General features: G+C 39.1%; 2 protein-coding genes across 3 annotated transcripts; one reads left to right on the forward strand and one right to left on the reverse strand.

Annotated features, from left to right (window-relative positions):
* The first annotated feature begins 519 nt into the window (after nucleotides 1-519).
* LOC137953888 (cytochrome P450 71A1-like) lies at nucleotides 520-2,890 on the forward strand. Of its 2 annotated transcripts, XM_068801433.1 has the most exons (3): nucleotides 520-882; nucleotides 1,040-2,075; nucleotides 2,179-2,890. In XM_068801433.1, the coding sequence occupies exons 2-3, from the start codon at nucleotides 1,188-1,190 to the stop codon at nucleotides 2,803-2,805; spliced, it is 1,515 nt and encodes a 504-aa protein (XP_068657534.1). In that variant the 5' UTR covers nucleotides 520-882; nucleotides 1,040-1,187; the 3' UTR covers nucleotides 2,806-2,890. The 2 variants fall into 2 exon arrangements, with proteins under 2 accessions (XP_068657534.1, XP_068657542.1); XM_068801441.1 differs by lacking the exon at nucleotides 520-882 and having other exon boundaries at nucleotides 978-2,075.
* Nucleotides 2,891-3,572: 682 nt separating this feature from the next.
* On the reverse strand, nucleotides 3,573-12,112 carry LOC137953900 (eukaryotic translation initiation factor 4B1). Its single transcript, XM_068801452.1, has 3 exons — nucleotides 10,880-12,112; nucleotides 5,433-5,852; nucleotides 3,573-3,788 (listed from the first exon to the last, which is right to left on the reverse strand). The coding sequence occupies exons 1-3, from the start codon at nucleotides 11,944-11,946 to the stop codon at nucleotides 3,764-3,766; spliced, it is 1,512 nt and encodes a 503-aa protein (XP_068657553.1). The 5' UTR covers nucleotides 11,947-12,112; the 3' UTR covers nucleotides 3,573-3,763.
* Between the last annotated feature and the right edge of the window lie 4,374 nt (nucleotides 12,113-16,486).

The raw sequence follows: 16,486 nt of genomic DNA on the forward strand, positions 1-16,486 counted from the left end.
TTGTTTACCTAAGAAAAATGTTCGCATAGTTCTTTCCAAATTGTTTGTGATTCATCACAATAGAACACGTTCATTACAATATCCTTAGAGATCGAACTCAATAACTAGGTTTTGACAAGGTTGTCACAACGAATCTACTATTGTAATGCATCATCGACATCTCTGTCTAGTGTTATAATTTTCCTCATTGAGGAGTAATGGTAGGAGAACCAACCCAAGCTTAAGTGAATAGTGATTAGGATTTGCAAAAACGAATGTCTATGTTTGCAATATCCTTATTGAAAGGTAACGATATTAAGTGGTATAATGGATCGGTATCCGAGTGAACTTAGTGTCGCTAGTCTGGATTTCCAGCGAGATTCCTGTATGCTAAACGCCAAAAAATATTAATTTTTGGAGGGCTCGGCGTGTGCGTGAGACTTCGACGGATGCGCCAAACGCCAGAACAATTATGTTCTACAGTGACCTCGGGGTGTGCGCCAAAAAATCCGGATTTCCGGCCTCTTCTGATGAACCTCTCGTTGTTGAAGAGAGGGTGTTCGGCGGCGAGAGAAGGCCGGGAGGCCAGAAACGAAGCCGGAACCCTGGCGGAGAGGTTCTAAATTTCGATGGTGTCGTCGCCGGAGCTGGAAGCGACAGCGAATCGGACACCTTTGTCGGAGAAGAAATGGAACTCCGGTCCTGTCTCTAGATGAACGGCGCAAAGATGTCTCGGCGAACGTTGAGTTGGGGACTGCGGACAGAAGGTTCCGGTTGCGTATCTCAGCGAACGTTGCAGACGGACGGATGGTCAAGAGGTATTCTGTTTACGGAGAGGTTATAAATTTCGACGATATCGTCGCCGGAGCTGGAAGCGCCGATTTCAGGATCAGCGAAAATCAGGTCACTCTAATACAATAATGATTTTTCTGTTTTCCGATTAAATGATATAAATCAGAATACATGTATATAAGGGAATGTATCTCGTATAAATTCAAATTACAATCTTCTTATCTTCAAATCTCCTTATCTTCTATTTATGGTCACATTTTGATATCAGGTTCTGGAAATCGCCCCGCGGCCCTGGAAGACCAGAATCAAAAGCGAAGAACAACCAGAGCTGTTACTGCCTGCTTCTGTCACAGAGCTTATATATAAGGCAATCTTCTTAACCCAGGTGATCACTTGGATCATTGAAGGCAAGTACAATGGTTGTCTCTGTCTTTTTCCTCTTCCTCCTGGTGCTGCTGCTTTTTCCTGCTTTTCTCCTCCTCAAGAGAAACAGTAGAGGGAGTTCTCTGTGTAGACTCCCACCAGGTCCATTCCGGCTCCCCATCATTGGCAATCTGCACCAGCTCAGGGAGGTGACCCATCGGTCTCTCTGGTCACTTTCCCAGCAATACGGCTCCCTCATGTTCCTGAAACTCGGTCGACGTTCTGTCGTTGTTGCTTCGTCTGCAGAGATGGCAAGGGAGGTGATGCAGTCACATGATCTCCAATTCTGCAGCAGACCCTCTTTCGTTTCCCAGACGAAGCTCTCTTATAACAACCGAGATGTGGCCTTTGCACCCTACGGTCCTCAATGGAGGGAGATGCGTAAGATCGCCATTTTAGAACTGTTCAGTGTTAAAAGGGTGCAGTCCTTCAGTTCCATCAGGAACGAAGAGATTGCAGAAATGATCCATAAAATTGCCAGGTCCGGCTCTTCACCCCAAAAGACTGTCGATTTGAGCGAGTTATTACTGACATTTGCCAACAACATAGTTCTCAGAGCTGCCTTTGGGAAGAGTTATCAGGGAGGAGACGAGCAGCAGAGGATTAAACTGCATGATGCTCTTAACGAAAAACGGATTCTGTTGACTGCTTTCTTCTTCACGGATTACTTACCACAACTGGCTTGGGTTGATGTGCTCACTGGACTCCATGGTCGTCTCCAGAAGAATTTCGCCGAGCTTGATTCTTTCTACGAAAAGATCTTTGAAGAGCACCTCGATCCGAAAAGGCCAACCCCTGAGCAAGAAGACTTGGTCGATGTCTTGCTCAGACTGCAGCGAGAACAGAATCTTGGTAGAGACTACATTAAAGGAACACTCATGGTGAGACTTCGAGCTCTTCGGCTATTCTTTAATGCTCATCATCTTTTTCTGTTTCCTATCTGGGTCTGTAAGTACTCTTTGTCTTTCCTCTTTCTCTGGCTAGAATGTTTTGATCGGCGGAACAGATTCCAGCTCATCGACTGTGGATTGGGCGATGACGGAGCTCATGAGGAATCCAACTGCAATTAAAAAAGCCCAGAGAGAAGTTCGAACAGTCGTTCAAGGGAAACAACAGGTAGAAGAAACCGATCTTCACAAGCTCGAATTCCTCAACGCAGTGATCAAGGAGACCCTGAGACTGCACGCTCCCGCCCCTCTTCTCCTCCATCGAGAAACCATGGACTACTGTAAGATCGCTGGCTACGATATATCACCGGAGACAATAGTCATTGTGAACGCCTTCGCCATCGGACAGGACCCAGAATCGTGGCAGAACCCAGAAGAGTTCATGCCGGAGAGATTCGAGAACAGTTGTATCGATTACAAAGGGCAGGATTTCGAGCTTGTCCCATTCGGAGCAGGTCGACGGGGATGCCCGGGGATGTACTTCGGGATATTGAACGCGGAGCTTGCATTGGCCAACCTTCTCTTCTGCTTCGACTGGGAGCTGCCTGAGGGGACAAGCAAAGAAGAAATCGACATGAATGAATCTTATGGTCTTGTTGTGAAGAGGAGGACGCCTCTCCGTCTTGTGCCAATCAAATATGATACTGGGCCAAAAGAGAAGTGAATCGTAAACAGACAGGGGCATCTGATAAACAGTTTATAGAGGTTATTTATGGGATATTAAATCTGCTCCAGATGTTCCTGAATCACTTTTTAGAGTTAATTTATAGGGGATTGTCCCATTAGCCGTTTAAAATAATAATAATTATTCATTATATAAAAATAAACAGTTTATTAAAATAAGATAAGGACACACTTTGGATCCACCTCAAAAAGATTGAGGGAGGGATTTTCCTTCTTCATTGGGAACATCCCCCAATTCCCCTTGGCAGAGAGATTTTCATAGAAAAAACTAGAAGTGGAGAAGGGATCTTTCTCCCTTCCCTTCGGTCACTTGGTCCAAGATGGGGGGCAGGCCCTGTCTCTGTGTCAAGTCTCCAATGCAAAGTTAGAACACTAATTAGAGCAAAACTTGGAAGATTTAAGCAGCAAGCAAGTTTGCTGTTGCACAACGCGAAGGCTACATTAACAGTGATGGAAACTCTCCACCCAACATGCACCAAAACACAATCCACCAACTTTTGACCAACTTATGCTGCTATGACACCACAAAGTTTAAACAGAAGCGCATATCAACCACCTGGGCCTAAAAGCTAATTTTCCAAAGGCAAATTGCCCCTTTTTTAATCAACTATAAGAATTTGCTGAGTCAAATGGGATCAAAATAATGAGATAGGATCATTGATCGTAACAGTATACAGGCTGACTGAAGCTGCTTTTAGCCCTGAAATCAGAATAAGAGAAACCAAAAAGAACAAAAGCACATAACAGAGGCAGAAAAAGAATAAATTTTACAATGTATCAAAGTATTGATAAAATAAATAAGAGTTCTTTCCCAGTATCCAAGAATTATCTCAAGTCGAATCAGTTTAAACCAAAAAAGAAAGAAGTTAAACATTATTTAACTTTTTTGGTGTCAAAAACAAAGAAACAAACAATTATCCACCGCACCAACAGAGGCTTCACCATCTATCCTTTGACTTGGACCTGCAAAACAAAAGGATTGCCTTGTAATATTACTCTTAAGAACAAAAACGAAATAGAAAAGAATGATGTCCACTTAGCCAAGGGTTTCAGTGCTTCCTGTACCTTGGAACATGAGGCAACCCGTTCTTATATTAATTTTTAAAAGGGCAATTACCCCCAGATGAATAAGAATTTGGGTTTTAAAATAACAAAAAAGTACAAGTTACCCCACCACAAAATACAAATGAAATTTTTGAAGGGGAAATTACCCCCGGATGAATAAGAACTTGGGTTTTAAAATAACAAAAAAGTACAAGTTACCCCACCACAAAGCAAAAATTACAAGTTCAAAATCCTGGGACAGTGCAGACAAATACAACATATCCAAAAAAACCATTATAGAAAACTACAGACACTTCATACTAATAACAATTTAGTAAGAGATATCTGGCAAGTAGAAGGTCTGCTTCCCTGAAAAAGGACATGCACCAAAAAGCCATCCTAGATGCACTTGGCAAATCCCACCTACAAGTTCCTGGAAGTCACTTGTTCCCGAACTCTTTCAACAATTAAAGAATAAGTTCCACTTTCATATTGATTCTTATTTAAACAATAAGAAGTCTAACAGTTTCAAAATTCTGAGGATGGGGATTCAAGAATGCAACAGCACAGGCCTCACGAAAGATGGTTACCAGTTTGATGGTTGATTATCTCATGAAGCATGCACAATACATGACAAAAGATGTGACCAAATGAGAAGCCAGTGCATAACTGTCAAAGAGTTGTGTGACACATATTAACAATTCTCTCTTAAATGAGGCCAAAATTGCAATCAGCTAAATTTAATTTTTTGAATGGTTAAACTACATACAATAAAATAGTGAATCTCTAAAAAGAGCTCAAGATGGAGAACCTAGAAGGAAACAAGAATTTCCAGTAAAACAATGCAAAGAATAATTCATACTGACTATTCAGCACTACCATTTACTGACCCACAGATTCGTCACAATCCACTGAATCCGAACCATTTGGAAACAAAAACCTTCTTCCAGATCTATACTTAGATTTATTGGATTTAGTATTGAAGTACAAGTATTCAATCTGTAACTCCCAGTGGATGGCTAATTAACTCAAGGAAAAGAAAGAATTGATTACATTAAAATGCTCTCTTATGAATTTGATTAAGAAAATTGAACAAGAGTTCTTTCCACAATCACCTCAACCCCATGTCCAACTGATTTGTTTTTGCTTGTTTCCTTATAATTTAGATAAATAAATGAAATACATGTGAGTCTTTATGTTATTAATATTTCTATGGACTACACTCCTAACAATAAGAAATACTTCATTGACAATCAAAATCAAAGTCAAACTAATAAAATTAAAGGGTTTTCTTAGCCATTAAGCGCAGGAAGTTAGGGATCGTTGTTACTTCATTCCTGTCACTATGGGATTTCCTGGACTAATCATTTTTTCCCACTTTGTTTCCAATTTATTATGGCAGTTAATAAAACAACACCTAAAGAACAGCCTACAATAAGTATAAAAGAACTAAAAAAAAATAACGCAACATTTTTCAATAGAAACATATCAGCCAAAACTGAAAAAAAAGAAAAACACAGTACAATCGATACAAAACAGTCATGGTGTGCAACAAACAATCACCTGTCCAAATCTCGGTTGCTAATCAATCCCCTATCCCTGCCCTGAAATGCTGCTCCTCTTCTATCATCACCCCTGCTCCAAGTATCTGCACTTCTACGAGATCGAGGCCTATCCACAAACTCCATACTTCTGGATTCCTCTTGCCTGCCAGATTGAGATGGTGGCCTCTCAGGAAGTCCAGGACCAACTCCACCAGACCCACACCCTGGCCTTTCAGAAGCCCGCTGCCCAAATCGGATTTTGTCGTCCAGCTCACGCGTCAAAAGCTCCAGATCCCTCTCCCTACGAAGAAGTTCCTCATGCAGGCTACCAGCTTTATCAATTGATTCACCATTTTCATTAGCTTGAGATTCTTTGGCAAGCTCTTTTTTCAAATGATTTATCTCTTCTTTGAGCATCTTTTCCTCCGCTGTCTCGGCTCTGGAATTCATCATCACAAAGATTGACACCATCACCCAATATCAATGCAAAAAAAACTTCCTAGAAGAATTTGTGTTATGATGATATGAGTTCAAGTCAAATACATGTAATTGTTAGCAATATAACATCGTCCACCTTTAAAATGCCCAAAACACTGACCATGAAACAACAATACATAACCATCTACATAATAAAAATTGAGGTTCAACCCAGGTCAACCAAGCTTGACTGCCGGTTGGCCCGATATGACATCATAATCACATTTTTTTAAATAAAAATTTTATAAAGTAACAGACCAGGAAAAAGCTTCCTTCAATCGTCTACAAGAGAGCCTCTCCCTCGCCTGTGTCCACAATGAGGCAGTGTCACAAGTAGGGGGGAAAAGATCTCCCCCACTTGAATCGGATGTCAGCTGACCCAGACAGCAGGGAGGGGAGAGACTCCTCCCTCGCCAATGTCCATAATGGGGCAGTGTTTCAAGCCTCCCACAACACAGACCGGATGCCAGCTGACCCAGCCGGTTTTTAATATTTCCAGTTTTTAGTGTTTTCATTCCCAGTAGAGAGGCTGGGTCCAGTTGAACCCGGTTCAACCAGTTGGTGTGGTCCAGGTCTCTAATAACACAGATTCATCTGAGATCAGCAATAAAGTCGATGCTAACGCAAATATACAGACAGCAAAAATAATACACCATCACCAAACAAGAGGGAAGGAGCTTGGGGTTCAACATATACAAAGACCTGGGATCAGCAAAAATATACAAAGACCGCAAAGCACCACAACCTTAACCTTTCCATCCAAACATTATTTCAGAGTCATGTTTCCATAAATGATATTCTTTCCACATTTCTGGCTCTTGCCTTAACAAGTCATGTTTCATCAATAATCAGCCGACTCAAAACATATTCTGCACTCCCTAAGACATTTATTCCATCTCTTTCAATTCAAAAATCTTCTCTCAGTATGTCAAAAGCAACCATTAAGTTAGTCTTGCTGTACCAGCCTTCAGTGTTTGGCCCAAGCACCTCTTCACGAAAAAATTAAAATTCTCATAAGAGCCAATACAACTGGTATGAAAAGGCGTAAATTGAATAAATTTGCCAAATGGTTGCTGCAGTACCTTTTCCCAGGCAAATCTAGTGGCAACACAGCCAGTTTTTAATATGAGCATATTGGGAGAGTACTTTGGTGGATATACGACTTTTCTTATAATGATGAGAATCAGAAACCTAAAACAAAAAAACTTCCAAGGGAAGAATTACAGAATTTTTTTTTTAAATGAAGAATTACAGAATTTTTAAAGCTATATTCCAGGGAAAAATAGATATGGCAGGAAACAAAAAGAACACATAAAGAAACAAAGGAATGATCAGAAGTTCAATATCACAGAAGGGAGAAACAAATACAACTATAACTTATACTCACATTTCAAATAAAATAATACCAAGAATAAAAAGAAAGCAAATAGAAACATCCATGAATGTCAAATTCCCGACAGAAAAAAAGGTCTAGTAGACCTCAAATTCCTTTTAATCTAGGCTCCCAAAATTTGCCATATACCTCAAAAATGCCCTATAATTTAAAACACTTTGTACCAAGCAAGGCCTCATAGTAAGTTGTCCTGACCCAGTAATTGTCTAATGAAATAAACATAAGATGTTTCTAAGCCTATACCAATGTTCTCCTACGACAATTTGTTTTGGGATGATTTGTGGATGGGATAGGAGCCGCTACAGAATGCTTTCAGAAGTCTTTTTCTCCTCTCTGCACGTAGAAACATATCAGTAGTTGATGCTTTTGAGGGTGGTCTGAGCCTTGATCCCAGAAGGGGTCTTTTCACACAGAGGCTTTGGAAGCCAATCGCTTGATGGATTCATTAAACTCGGTAAAAATTCGACCTTCGGAGACCAACAAGCTCATTTGGTGGCCGGACAAAAGAGGTACTTCCTCTGTATCATCTGCATTCAGATACATTAACGGCTGGTATTCGTCTCAAAGGGAGCATGAGGTCTACTTTGTATGGCGTCTTTGTGCACCTCCTAAGATAAAATTCTTCATGTGGAGCGCCTGTCAACGCAAGATTCCCTCAGCAGACGTGCTTAGAAGAAGAGGACACTCCTCAATCGACCCCTTGTGCCCTTTTTGCAACATTGAAACTGAAACCACAAGCCACATTCTGCTATAATGCATCTTCTCGTGGAGGATGTGGACTCCCATTCTTAGTATGTTGAGGTTACAATTCTGCATGATGGCTGATCTGATCTCTTTCAGCCAGTCGCTCATTGGTACTCCCCTTCCTAGTCTTGGAAAAGAGATGTTCTCTGCTTGTGCTAGTTTCATTCCGTGGCGGTTTTGGAATGAACGCAACCGAAGGCGGTTCGATGCAAAAAGTGAATCAACGGTACGTGTCGCAAACCAAGTGGTGGGACATATCTCTTCTTGGCTTCTGATTAAGAAGTCTTTCTCCTCCTTTTTGGGTACCCCTATCCGTGAATGGACCCCTCCTGATCCCGATTACCTTAAGTTGAACTTTGATGACTCTTCTCTTGGTAATCCCGGGATTGCTGGCTTCGGAGGTGTTATTTCGGATCCTTCCGGTAATCAGCATTTCTCATATGCCGGCCCTTTAAGCACCTGATTTTACATCAGCTGAACTACATGGCCTCCTCCACGGGCTCCGTGTGGTCCCCTTCACATTAAAGGGGCCTCGAAGGTGGTCATTGGTTGGTGTGAGTGTGCATCCCCTCCCCCGTTGGCGCCATTGGGACATCTTTCGGGAGATTCTAGAAATTACCTTAATTTTATCTTGTATTTGGTCTCACATTCCAAGATCCGCAAATTCGGTAACAGATGTGTTTGCCAAGCAGGGAGCTATCTTACAATCGCTTGTTGTTAGGGATCTGCTCCCTCCTCTTTGTAATTTTTCTCTTGTTAATATAAATACATCTTTATAAAAAAAAAACAATTTGTTTCGCTTTTAAAAAACTAACTTGAGACAAAAGATACATGCATAGCCACAGAATAGTGGAATTATTTACCACCAACATTACTGTTGCACATGGATCTATTTTTTTTTAAGGAAAGCAATGTCATCACGAGAACTGGTCATATCATGCCATGAGTGGATACCTTACACCGCCAACTTTGAAAAGATGTTAGTGTGAAAAGAGACAGAAAATAAGAGTGGGAAGAGACAAGATGTTACAGTAATTTTGACAGTAATTTTGAAAAGATATACTCCTGACCATGGTCATGTCATGCCATGAGTGGATACCTTAGACCGCCAACTTTTCACATCAAACTCAGACCTTAGACCATTCATGAAGATAACCCAAAATAGTGGACGATCTTAAGCACAGAAAACATGGACATATTCAAACTTGTGGGCCTTTCGTGAGTTGGCCCTTCGGCTCAAAGTCACATGAAGGGGTTGTACAGTGAGGTATTGGGTTCAAGTCTCACCACGGGTAAAGGGGGTGCATGCATGTGTAAATCAACATTCAAAAAGAAAAAACTTGTGAGCCTTTAAAAAAGAAAGTAAAAAAAAGTCCTTTTATAATAAAAAAGAAGCATAAGAAGCATGTTTTTTTTAAAAGGCTTGAAACCTGCAACCTCAAAAAAATAACTTTCTATCTTTTAAATGGTACAGAGAGTAAATCCTATTGTTATCAGAAACAAAATAAATTTTAAAAAATTACATTTTTTAAATAAAATAAAAATAAAAATAACTGAAAAAAAAAGATTCATGGCTGAATACAGGAAAGAATATTCATACCCGAAAAATATTTTATAAATACCAGCTAAAATATCCATATAAGACAACCTTGACATAAACAATTAGTGAGTTTTTTTTTTTCTTACTTGAACAACAGTGTAGAATTTTTTTTTCACTGATGGAATATTATATTAACCATAATGCCATTACAACTGAAGGGATGAGAAACATTGTCCAGCCCCAAGGGTAAGGATACCCCTCCTACAATACATAGTCTTGAAACAAGGAAGGAGAAATATTTTTTTCACAAAAAAAAGGATAAATATTTTTTTAAAATGAACAATGAGAACATTTATTTAAGGACAAAGAGAAAATATGAGAACTCCAGGTAGACAAGGAAGAAGACAGAAATAAAGGGGAAACACAAGCAGGAACCCTAAGTATACATCAAGGGGAAACACATGCAGGAACCCTAAGTATACATCAAACCAGAGGAAAGTTACTAAGTTCTTTTGTTTCTTTTCTTTCCCCATAAGGGCTGAACAATGATAATGTTATAAAGATACAGATAGAAAAAAGAATTACCAAGTTGATTCAACAATTATAGTAAGCTATAAAGAGATTGCAAATGACTGCCAAACGCAAACACTCCATAGCCATTTCAGGCAAATTCTCTTTTTTTATGCATGGTACCATAAAAGAATAATGAATATGCAGATGGTAAAAACAATTTCTTTCTGTTTTGACCTAAAATCCTTCTCAAAAAATATTTGACCTATCAAAAAAATTTACTCAAAAATAAATAAAAATGAAAAGGCACAAAAGGACTGTTGTAAATTTCTCATTTTCTCAGGGGGAATTAGTCAAACTCCAAGATAAAGAATTTGACCCCAAAGAAAGGAGTTACTTACTCATCTAAATATATTATAAAAAAAAAATCAATTCTTCAATCAATCGAGTAATAATGAAACAACTAAAATGATTTTTTTACCATTAACATTTTTTTTTGAAAGTTAACAATCAACCATTTCATTTCTAGTCTTAAACCTCGTAAACCAAGTTTCTAGTTCGCTCCCCATCAATAGATTTCATCATGAACCCAAGAATGGTTAAGCCAATGTTCATCCAACTCACTATTATTCTTTTCTACATTCTTTTCTACACCCAGAGAATAAAAGAATGGGAAAATTAGGATGAGTGTAATGCGACTCGTAATAAGGCTTCAAAATTGTCTAGAACATAGCATTCAGGACAGAACACAGAAAATTCAAAAAACGTATAAAAATGAAAGAAGAAACACAAGAGTTCAAACCTGTCAACTCGTCGATGCTCCAACTCGAAGTCCATTTTCCGCCAATCCTTCCCCTGCTCTTCCAGTAAAACTTCCCTTGGTTTTGCATCACCGAATGGATTTATCTTCGGTCTGGGCTTCGGTGCAACTTCAGTACTAGCAGGGCTCTCAGGGCGGCTAGATTGTGCACTTGACGGCCTGCTCGACTGGGAGCTCGTGGGCCGGCTCATCTTCTTGGTCTCGATTTCCGAATCAAATTTCCTCCAGTCGAGTCCCTTCTGAGCCAAAACCTCCTCCCTAGGTCGTGCCGCCCCGAAAGGACTGGGTTTCGTACCCCTTGTGGACTCAGTCGACACTGCATCACCCCGTGGCTTATCTAAAACCAGCCTCGGCCTCTCACGATCCACAGGCGAATCTCTAAACCCTGAACCAAACGTCGCCGGAAGGGGCTTCTTGGCTGAAGCCCAGTTATCAACCTCATCAGCGCGTGAGCCACCACCCGTCCCAAGAGCCGAATACCTGTCGCGGTCGTTCCGCGCGGAATCAACAGAACCGTAAGAAATGGGTTTCTTAGTGGTCGCCCAATTGTCGACCTCGTCGGCCCTGGACGGCTGATCGTAGTCAGAAACCCTACGCGGCGGATCCCGCCGTTCATCATCAAACCCACTGCCATAAGACCTCCGTCCAGAAGCACCCCACGACGCATCTCCCTCGTCCGACCGCCGAGGGGGTGGCCCCGAGCGCGAGAACGAAGAAAATCCAGCACCGAACCGGCGTGGCTCGATCTCATCCGCCGAACGCTCCTTCGGCCCAGTGGGTAGCCTCATCATCTCCTCCGTCGTCAATCGGTTGGAGGAATCATACCTTGAAGCAGTCCCGGGCCCAACTTTAGTCCCGGTGGCGAACTCCGACAAAGTCATCGGCTTTTTCTTCTTGGGCTTCGCGGCTGCCGCTTCTTTCAAACTAGGGAAGCTCTGAGACTCGGCCGGGGTGGCGTCCGCGGCCTCCAATTGCCGCTCCCGCTCCTCCGCATCGGCCCGCTCGGTCTCGGCTGCCCAGGCGCCGACTCCTCCCCACGCCTTCGACATTGTCAAGATCTGAAACACAAATGGGTCGTCGTAGAATCAAAAAACAGTGCGAGCTAGGGCTCCTTGTTGGAGCCGGAGCTCCGGTCGCATGCACCAAATGAAGGGTTTTCGTCTGAACGCGGACGAAAAAAAGGGCAAGAAGGCAGGAAGGCAAGAAAGCGAGAAACTGCTGTATACTCTCGATGCAGAGACCGTGAAGCCCCCCAGATTCTTTTCATTTTTTATTAATTATTTTTCTCTCTCTTTTTAAGTTTCATGGGCCTGTATCATTATGGGCCTCTCTCTCTCTCTCTTCTCTCTCTCTCTCATTTCCAAACAATGGAGATACGGGTATCATTCCACCTTTTTTGAGTCAAGAAAACGACTATCTTCTTCCAATAAATTCCAATTCTTAGGGAATTATAAGGTTGCCTAGATAAGTTCTAAGTTTAAGGTTATGAAAGCATGATTTGAGTTACTAAACAATGATTTAATGATAAATTTAAGTGGCCAACCATGGGAGCCATCCATGACTTTCTCATGCAAAAATAATTATTATTTTTTTATTATTTTCTATAGACCAAAATTAAATAAAAATTCTTATCATAAATAAAAGTCTTGTTGTCATTGCCAAGATAAGATAAATGTGTAATTAAAATTCTAATATTAGTTCAGAAAATCAAACTTTGCTTGATATTTGTAATTAGTTGATGTTTGATCTTATCAGACAACTATATACAGGTTTTAAAATTTGTTGTACCTTTTCCAATGAATTTCAAAATTGGCTGAAAAAGTTCGAGTTAAAATTCGTTGGGAAAATTTTTTATCTTTAATGAGAAAAGTACATTTTGTCCGAGGGAATTTTTAAATTCGTCGAGAAAAGTATTTACCAAATCTTTATAGTCACTAGCAAAAATTCGTCTCTACATATGAATTTAATATTCATCGGGAAATGTTTGATTTTTTTAAGTAAATTCTAAAATTTTTTGTCATAAAAAATACATTGCTTTGTGACTAAATTTCTTGAATTGAATTATTATGATTAAGTTCTTCAAAATTGGCTATTTCAAAGGTTTGTTCTCCAAATCTTGTAAATTAAACTAAGGTTTTTAGTTTCTAGGAGCACTATGGACTTTGTTTTTGCCTCTCCCACACACACACATCAAACTGAGCTTTATGTGACATTTCAAACACTATCCTAAGAATGATGTGACAACAAGTTAAAAATCTTCTACCTCTTGTGTTGGAGACAATGGAAACAAAGGTGAGTGGAGGCAACTGTTGGTGTCATATTAAGGTCTCTAGTGCATGTGTTACATTCCAAAAACTATCATTGATTTTAAATTATTTATAAAAAATGTAATCAATTTAATTACCATTATGAATTTTATTTGTTTACCCAATTTTTTGTTTATCGTTTATTAAAAAGAATAAAAGTATAGCAAAAAACTTTAATAGATTAGGTGCAGGTAATTTTACTCGATCACATGTTTTACTGCTTATTAGAAGGAAGATGACTTGGGAAGGGATATTGCGTACCCGATTAATCGATTATTGGATTATATATAAGGGCAATTCAATAATTTTTATTTGAGTGAATTTATGGTTGAGATAAACTCTAATTCAAATATCTTTTTTCTAAGGATTTTTTTATACTCTTTTAATTTATACATTATCATTGCATTATTCTTAAGCTTTTATGTGTATAATTATGTTATTTTCTCAATTATAATGATAAAAAAATCTAAATTCTTATTTTTAAAATTCTTGATATAAAAATAAAGAAAAAGGAAATATAAATATCCCATGAAAGAATTTAAGTAGATAATTAAAATATATAATTAAATCAATATTATTAAAAATGAACTGGCCATCAAATCGGTAGGTTGGTCGGTTTTGATTTAAGCGGGTTAAATTGGATTCTACCATAGGTTAGACCAAAGTGGGTTACTATTATTAAAATTTATTTATTTCATTAGCTTTTGACACAATCAAAAGTTTGGCAATTTTGTATAACATTTTCTATGCAATTATTTGGTCTCCACTTCAAATTCTCCCTCTAACAAAAAAAAAAAAAAAAAACCTAAGTCTTTTAAACTATTTATTGAATCGGACCCCATTCAACTAGTCCAATTTATGGTCGGATTAGACTAACCAGCCAAGTCATTCGATTTTAAAGTTGGACATCTTGGTCTTGGACAAGCTACAAGTTAAAATGAACATGTTGTAACATAAATGTAACACATCCAAATATAAAAAATAATCTGAACATCCATGTCCTTATTCCATGCTCCCTTCAAGACTCATCACAACCCAAAAAAATCTGAGAAGGAATCACCAAATATAACCAAACCACACCACAGAAGTTGTAATAAGCATATAATCACCCTCTCAGACTTACAAACCTTATTAGACACATCAAGAGAGGCTTAACAGGTAGTAGTGTTTAGGCTAAACCCAAGGGTGACATTGCACTGGGTCTGGATGTCGAAGTTGATGATGAGCCCTGGCACGTTGGAGAGCATGGCCTTGGTGCAGTTACAAGTGCTTGGCACACCCAGCTGCCTCTCAAAATTCAGAATCTGCTTCAGCCCGTCACAGCACGACGTCGAGGGTATCGGCGAGGTTCCATTCACTACTCCCATGCACGGTTGGAAACTTCCTGATACGTCGATGCATGTTGTAGCCATGGCCGAGCAGGCCAAGTCCAGCAAGAGAAATGCTACCAGCATGGTTGATGGCTTCTCCATCTTCCTTCCTCTTACTATCGAATCAAGGTTTTCACTAATTGAAGGAAGCTGTTGGACCCTTCTTATACGTGATTTCTCTCTTAGACTTCTTGTAGTAGAATCCTTTCAATTGGCATGAAACTGGTTGAGGATGTTATTTTAAGTTTGTTGTCACTGTGTTTGGTGGACGTTTGCTTGAGAAGAAATGTTTGATTGTTACTTCAAAATTATTATAAAGAGCTTATGTGATCCATGAGGCTAATTGATTACAGTTTTCTCTCTCTCCTTGTTCTAAGGGTTGCTAAGCACAAATGGGCATCGCGGAAGCTTGACACGTATTTAGGGTCTGTTTTGGAACCCCTAGAAAAGAAAATGAAAATTTAACCATTTTTATTCTAAAAAATAGTTAATAAAAATAAGATAACGATCAAATTCTCTTTTTTGTTATATATTTTTAAAAATAATAATGGTCAAATTCTCGTTTTCTTTTCTTTTCTATGGGGTTCCAAAGCCCAAAACACCTTGTCGTATTGTCTATAACACCCGCAACATTCATTATGTGTTGCATGTTGCTCATTAAGTGACACTTAAAATTTCTCTTTCAAACTCTGAAACGTATTGAATGTTATATATAATATAAGGTGAATACACCCGACTGTTTAGTGTAAGGAGTCTGTGATCCATGAGAGTAATTGTTTATAACAGTTTTTTGTCTATGTATAATACACTTACATCTAGTGATTTCATGGAAAGAGGACCCATTCACATAGGAGGAAATTGGCTAAGTAATACACCTAACATAAATAAGTGAAAGAAAAATGGGTGATTAGGTTTTTTTTTTTTTAATGACACAAACTGCACCTATTCTTATTAGAAATTACTATATGAGTCAATTACCAAGGTTGGATCTCATCACCAAGTCAGGTTTGGATGGATCCATATGATTAGTAGGTGATTACATGGGTCTTGAGGAGCTGAAAACTCTTCTGATCCTGTCTAAATACTATTAAGGTATGTTTAGAACCCCATGGAAATAAAAGAAAATGAGAATTTGACTATTATTATTCTTAAAAAAATTAATAAAAAAAAAATTTTTGATTATTATCTCATTTTTACTAATTATTTTTAGGAATAATAATGATCAAATTCTTGTTTTCTTTTCTTTTCTATGGATTTCAAACAAACCCTTAAAATTTGCTTGATTTAGCACATAGTCTCATTTATAAGCAACTAAAAAATTTGTGACGATCAGTCAAATGAGTTAAACCCAGGCAACTAGGTTCCTTCAGAAAAAACCCAGAAGAGAGTATTTATTTAAGCAGGCAAGATTAAAATACATTATCTCAATCAGATTTATGTTTCCGTACAATCCATGCACCTCGTTGTACTTTGTGTCACCTAAATCATCATATACACTTCTTTTTGCCATGGTTTCACAGGTGCATGACAATTGTTTGTTGAATTGTCTAAGAGAAGAAGCTGGTTTGGAACTGGCATGGTTGTATTTGGAATAAATTAATGGGAGTTGTACTCTGAGAGGGGAAGTCAGTCTAAGAAGACCAAAGGCCATTTTGTCCAGACATGAATTGAATAAAAGTGACCTCTATATAGTCTTTGGGGAGTTGTTGCAGACTATGAAAAAGGCACTTGGGCTGTGTGAGAAGTCAGTGTGGACAAAGTCAAGGAGGCACCTTCTCATCTGGGATCTGCTGGCTACTGCTATTGGAGCTCCAAATTCAACAGGCTAACTGGCTTATAGTTGTGAAGGATATACCGCTGTAACAGAAGCCCGAAGATTAGGCTTCCATTACTGGAATCAAAGGCAGAAGACC

This window comes from Aristolochia californica, unplaced genomic scaffold (genome assembly GCF_029961685.1).
Source record: "Aristolochia californica isolate CCGP_79_NKW_82.1479 unplaced genomic scaffold, dmAriCali1.0.hap1 SCAF_1, whole genome shotgun sequence".
Lineage (NCBI taxonomy): Eukaryota > Viridiplantae > Streptophyta > Magnoliopsida > Piperales > Aristolochiaceae > Aristolochia > Aristolochia californica.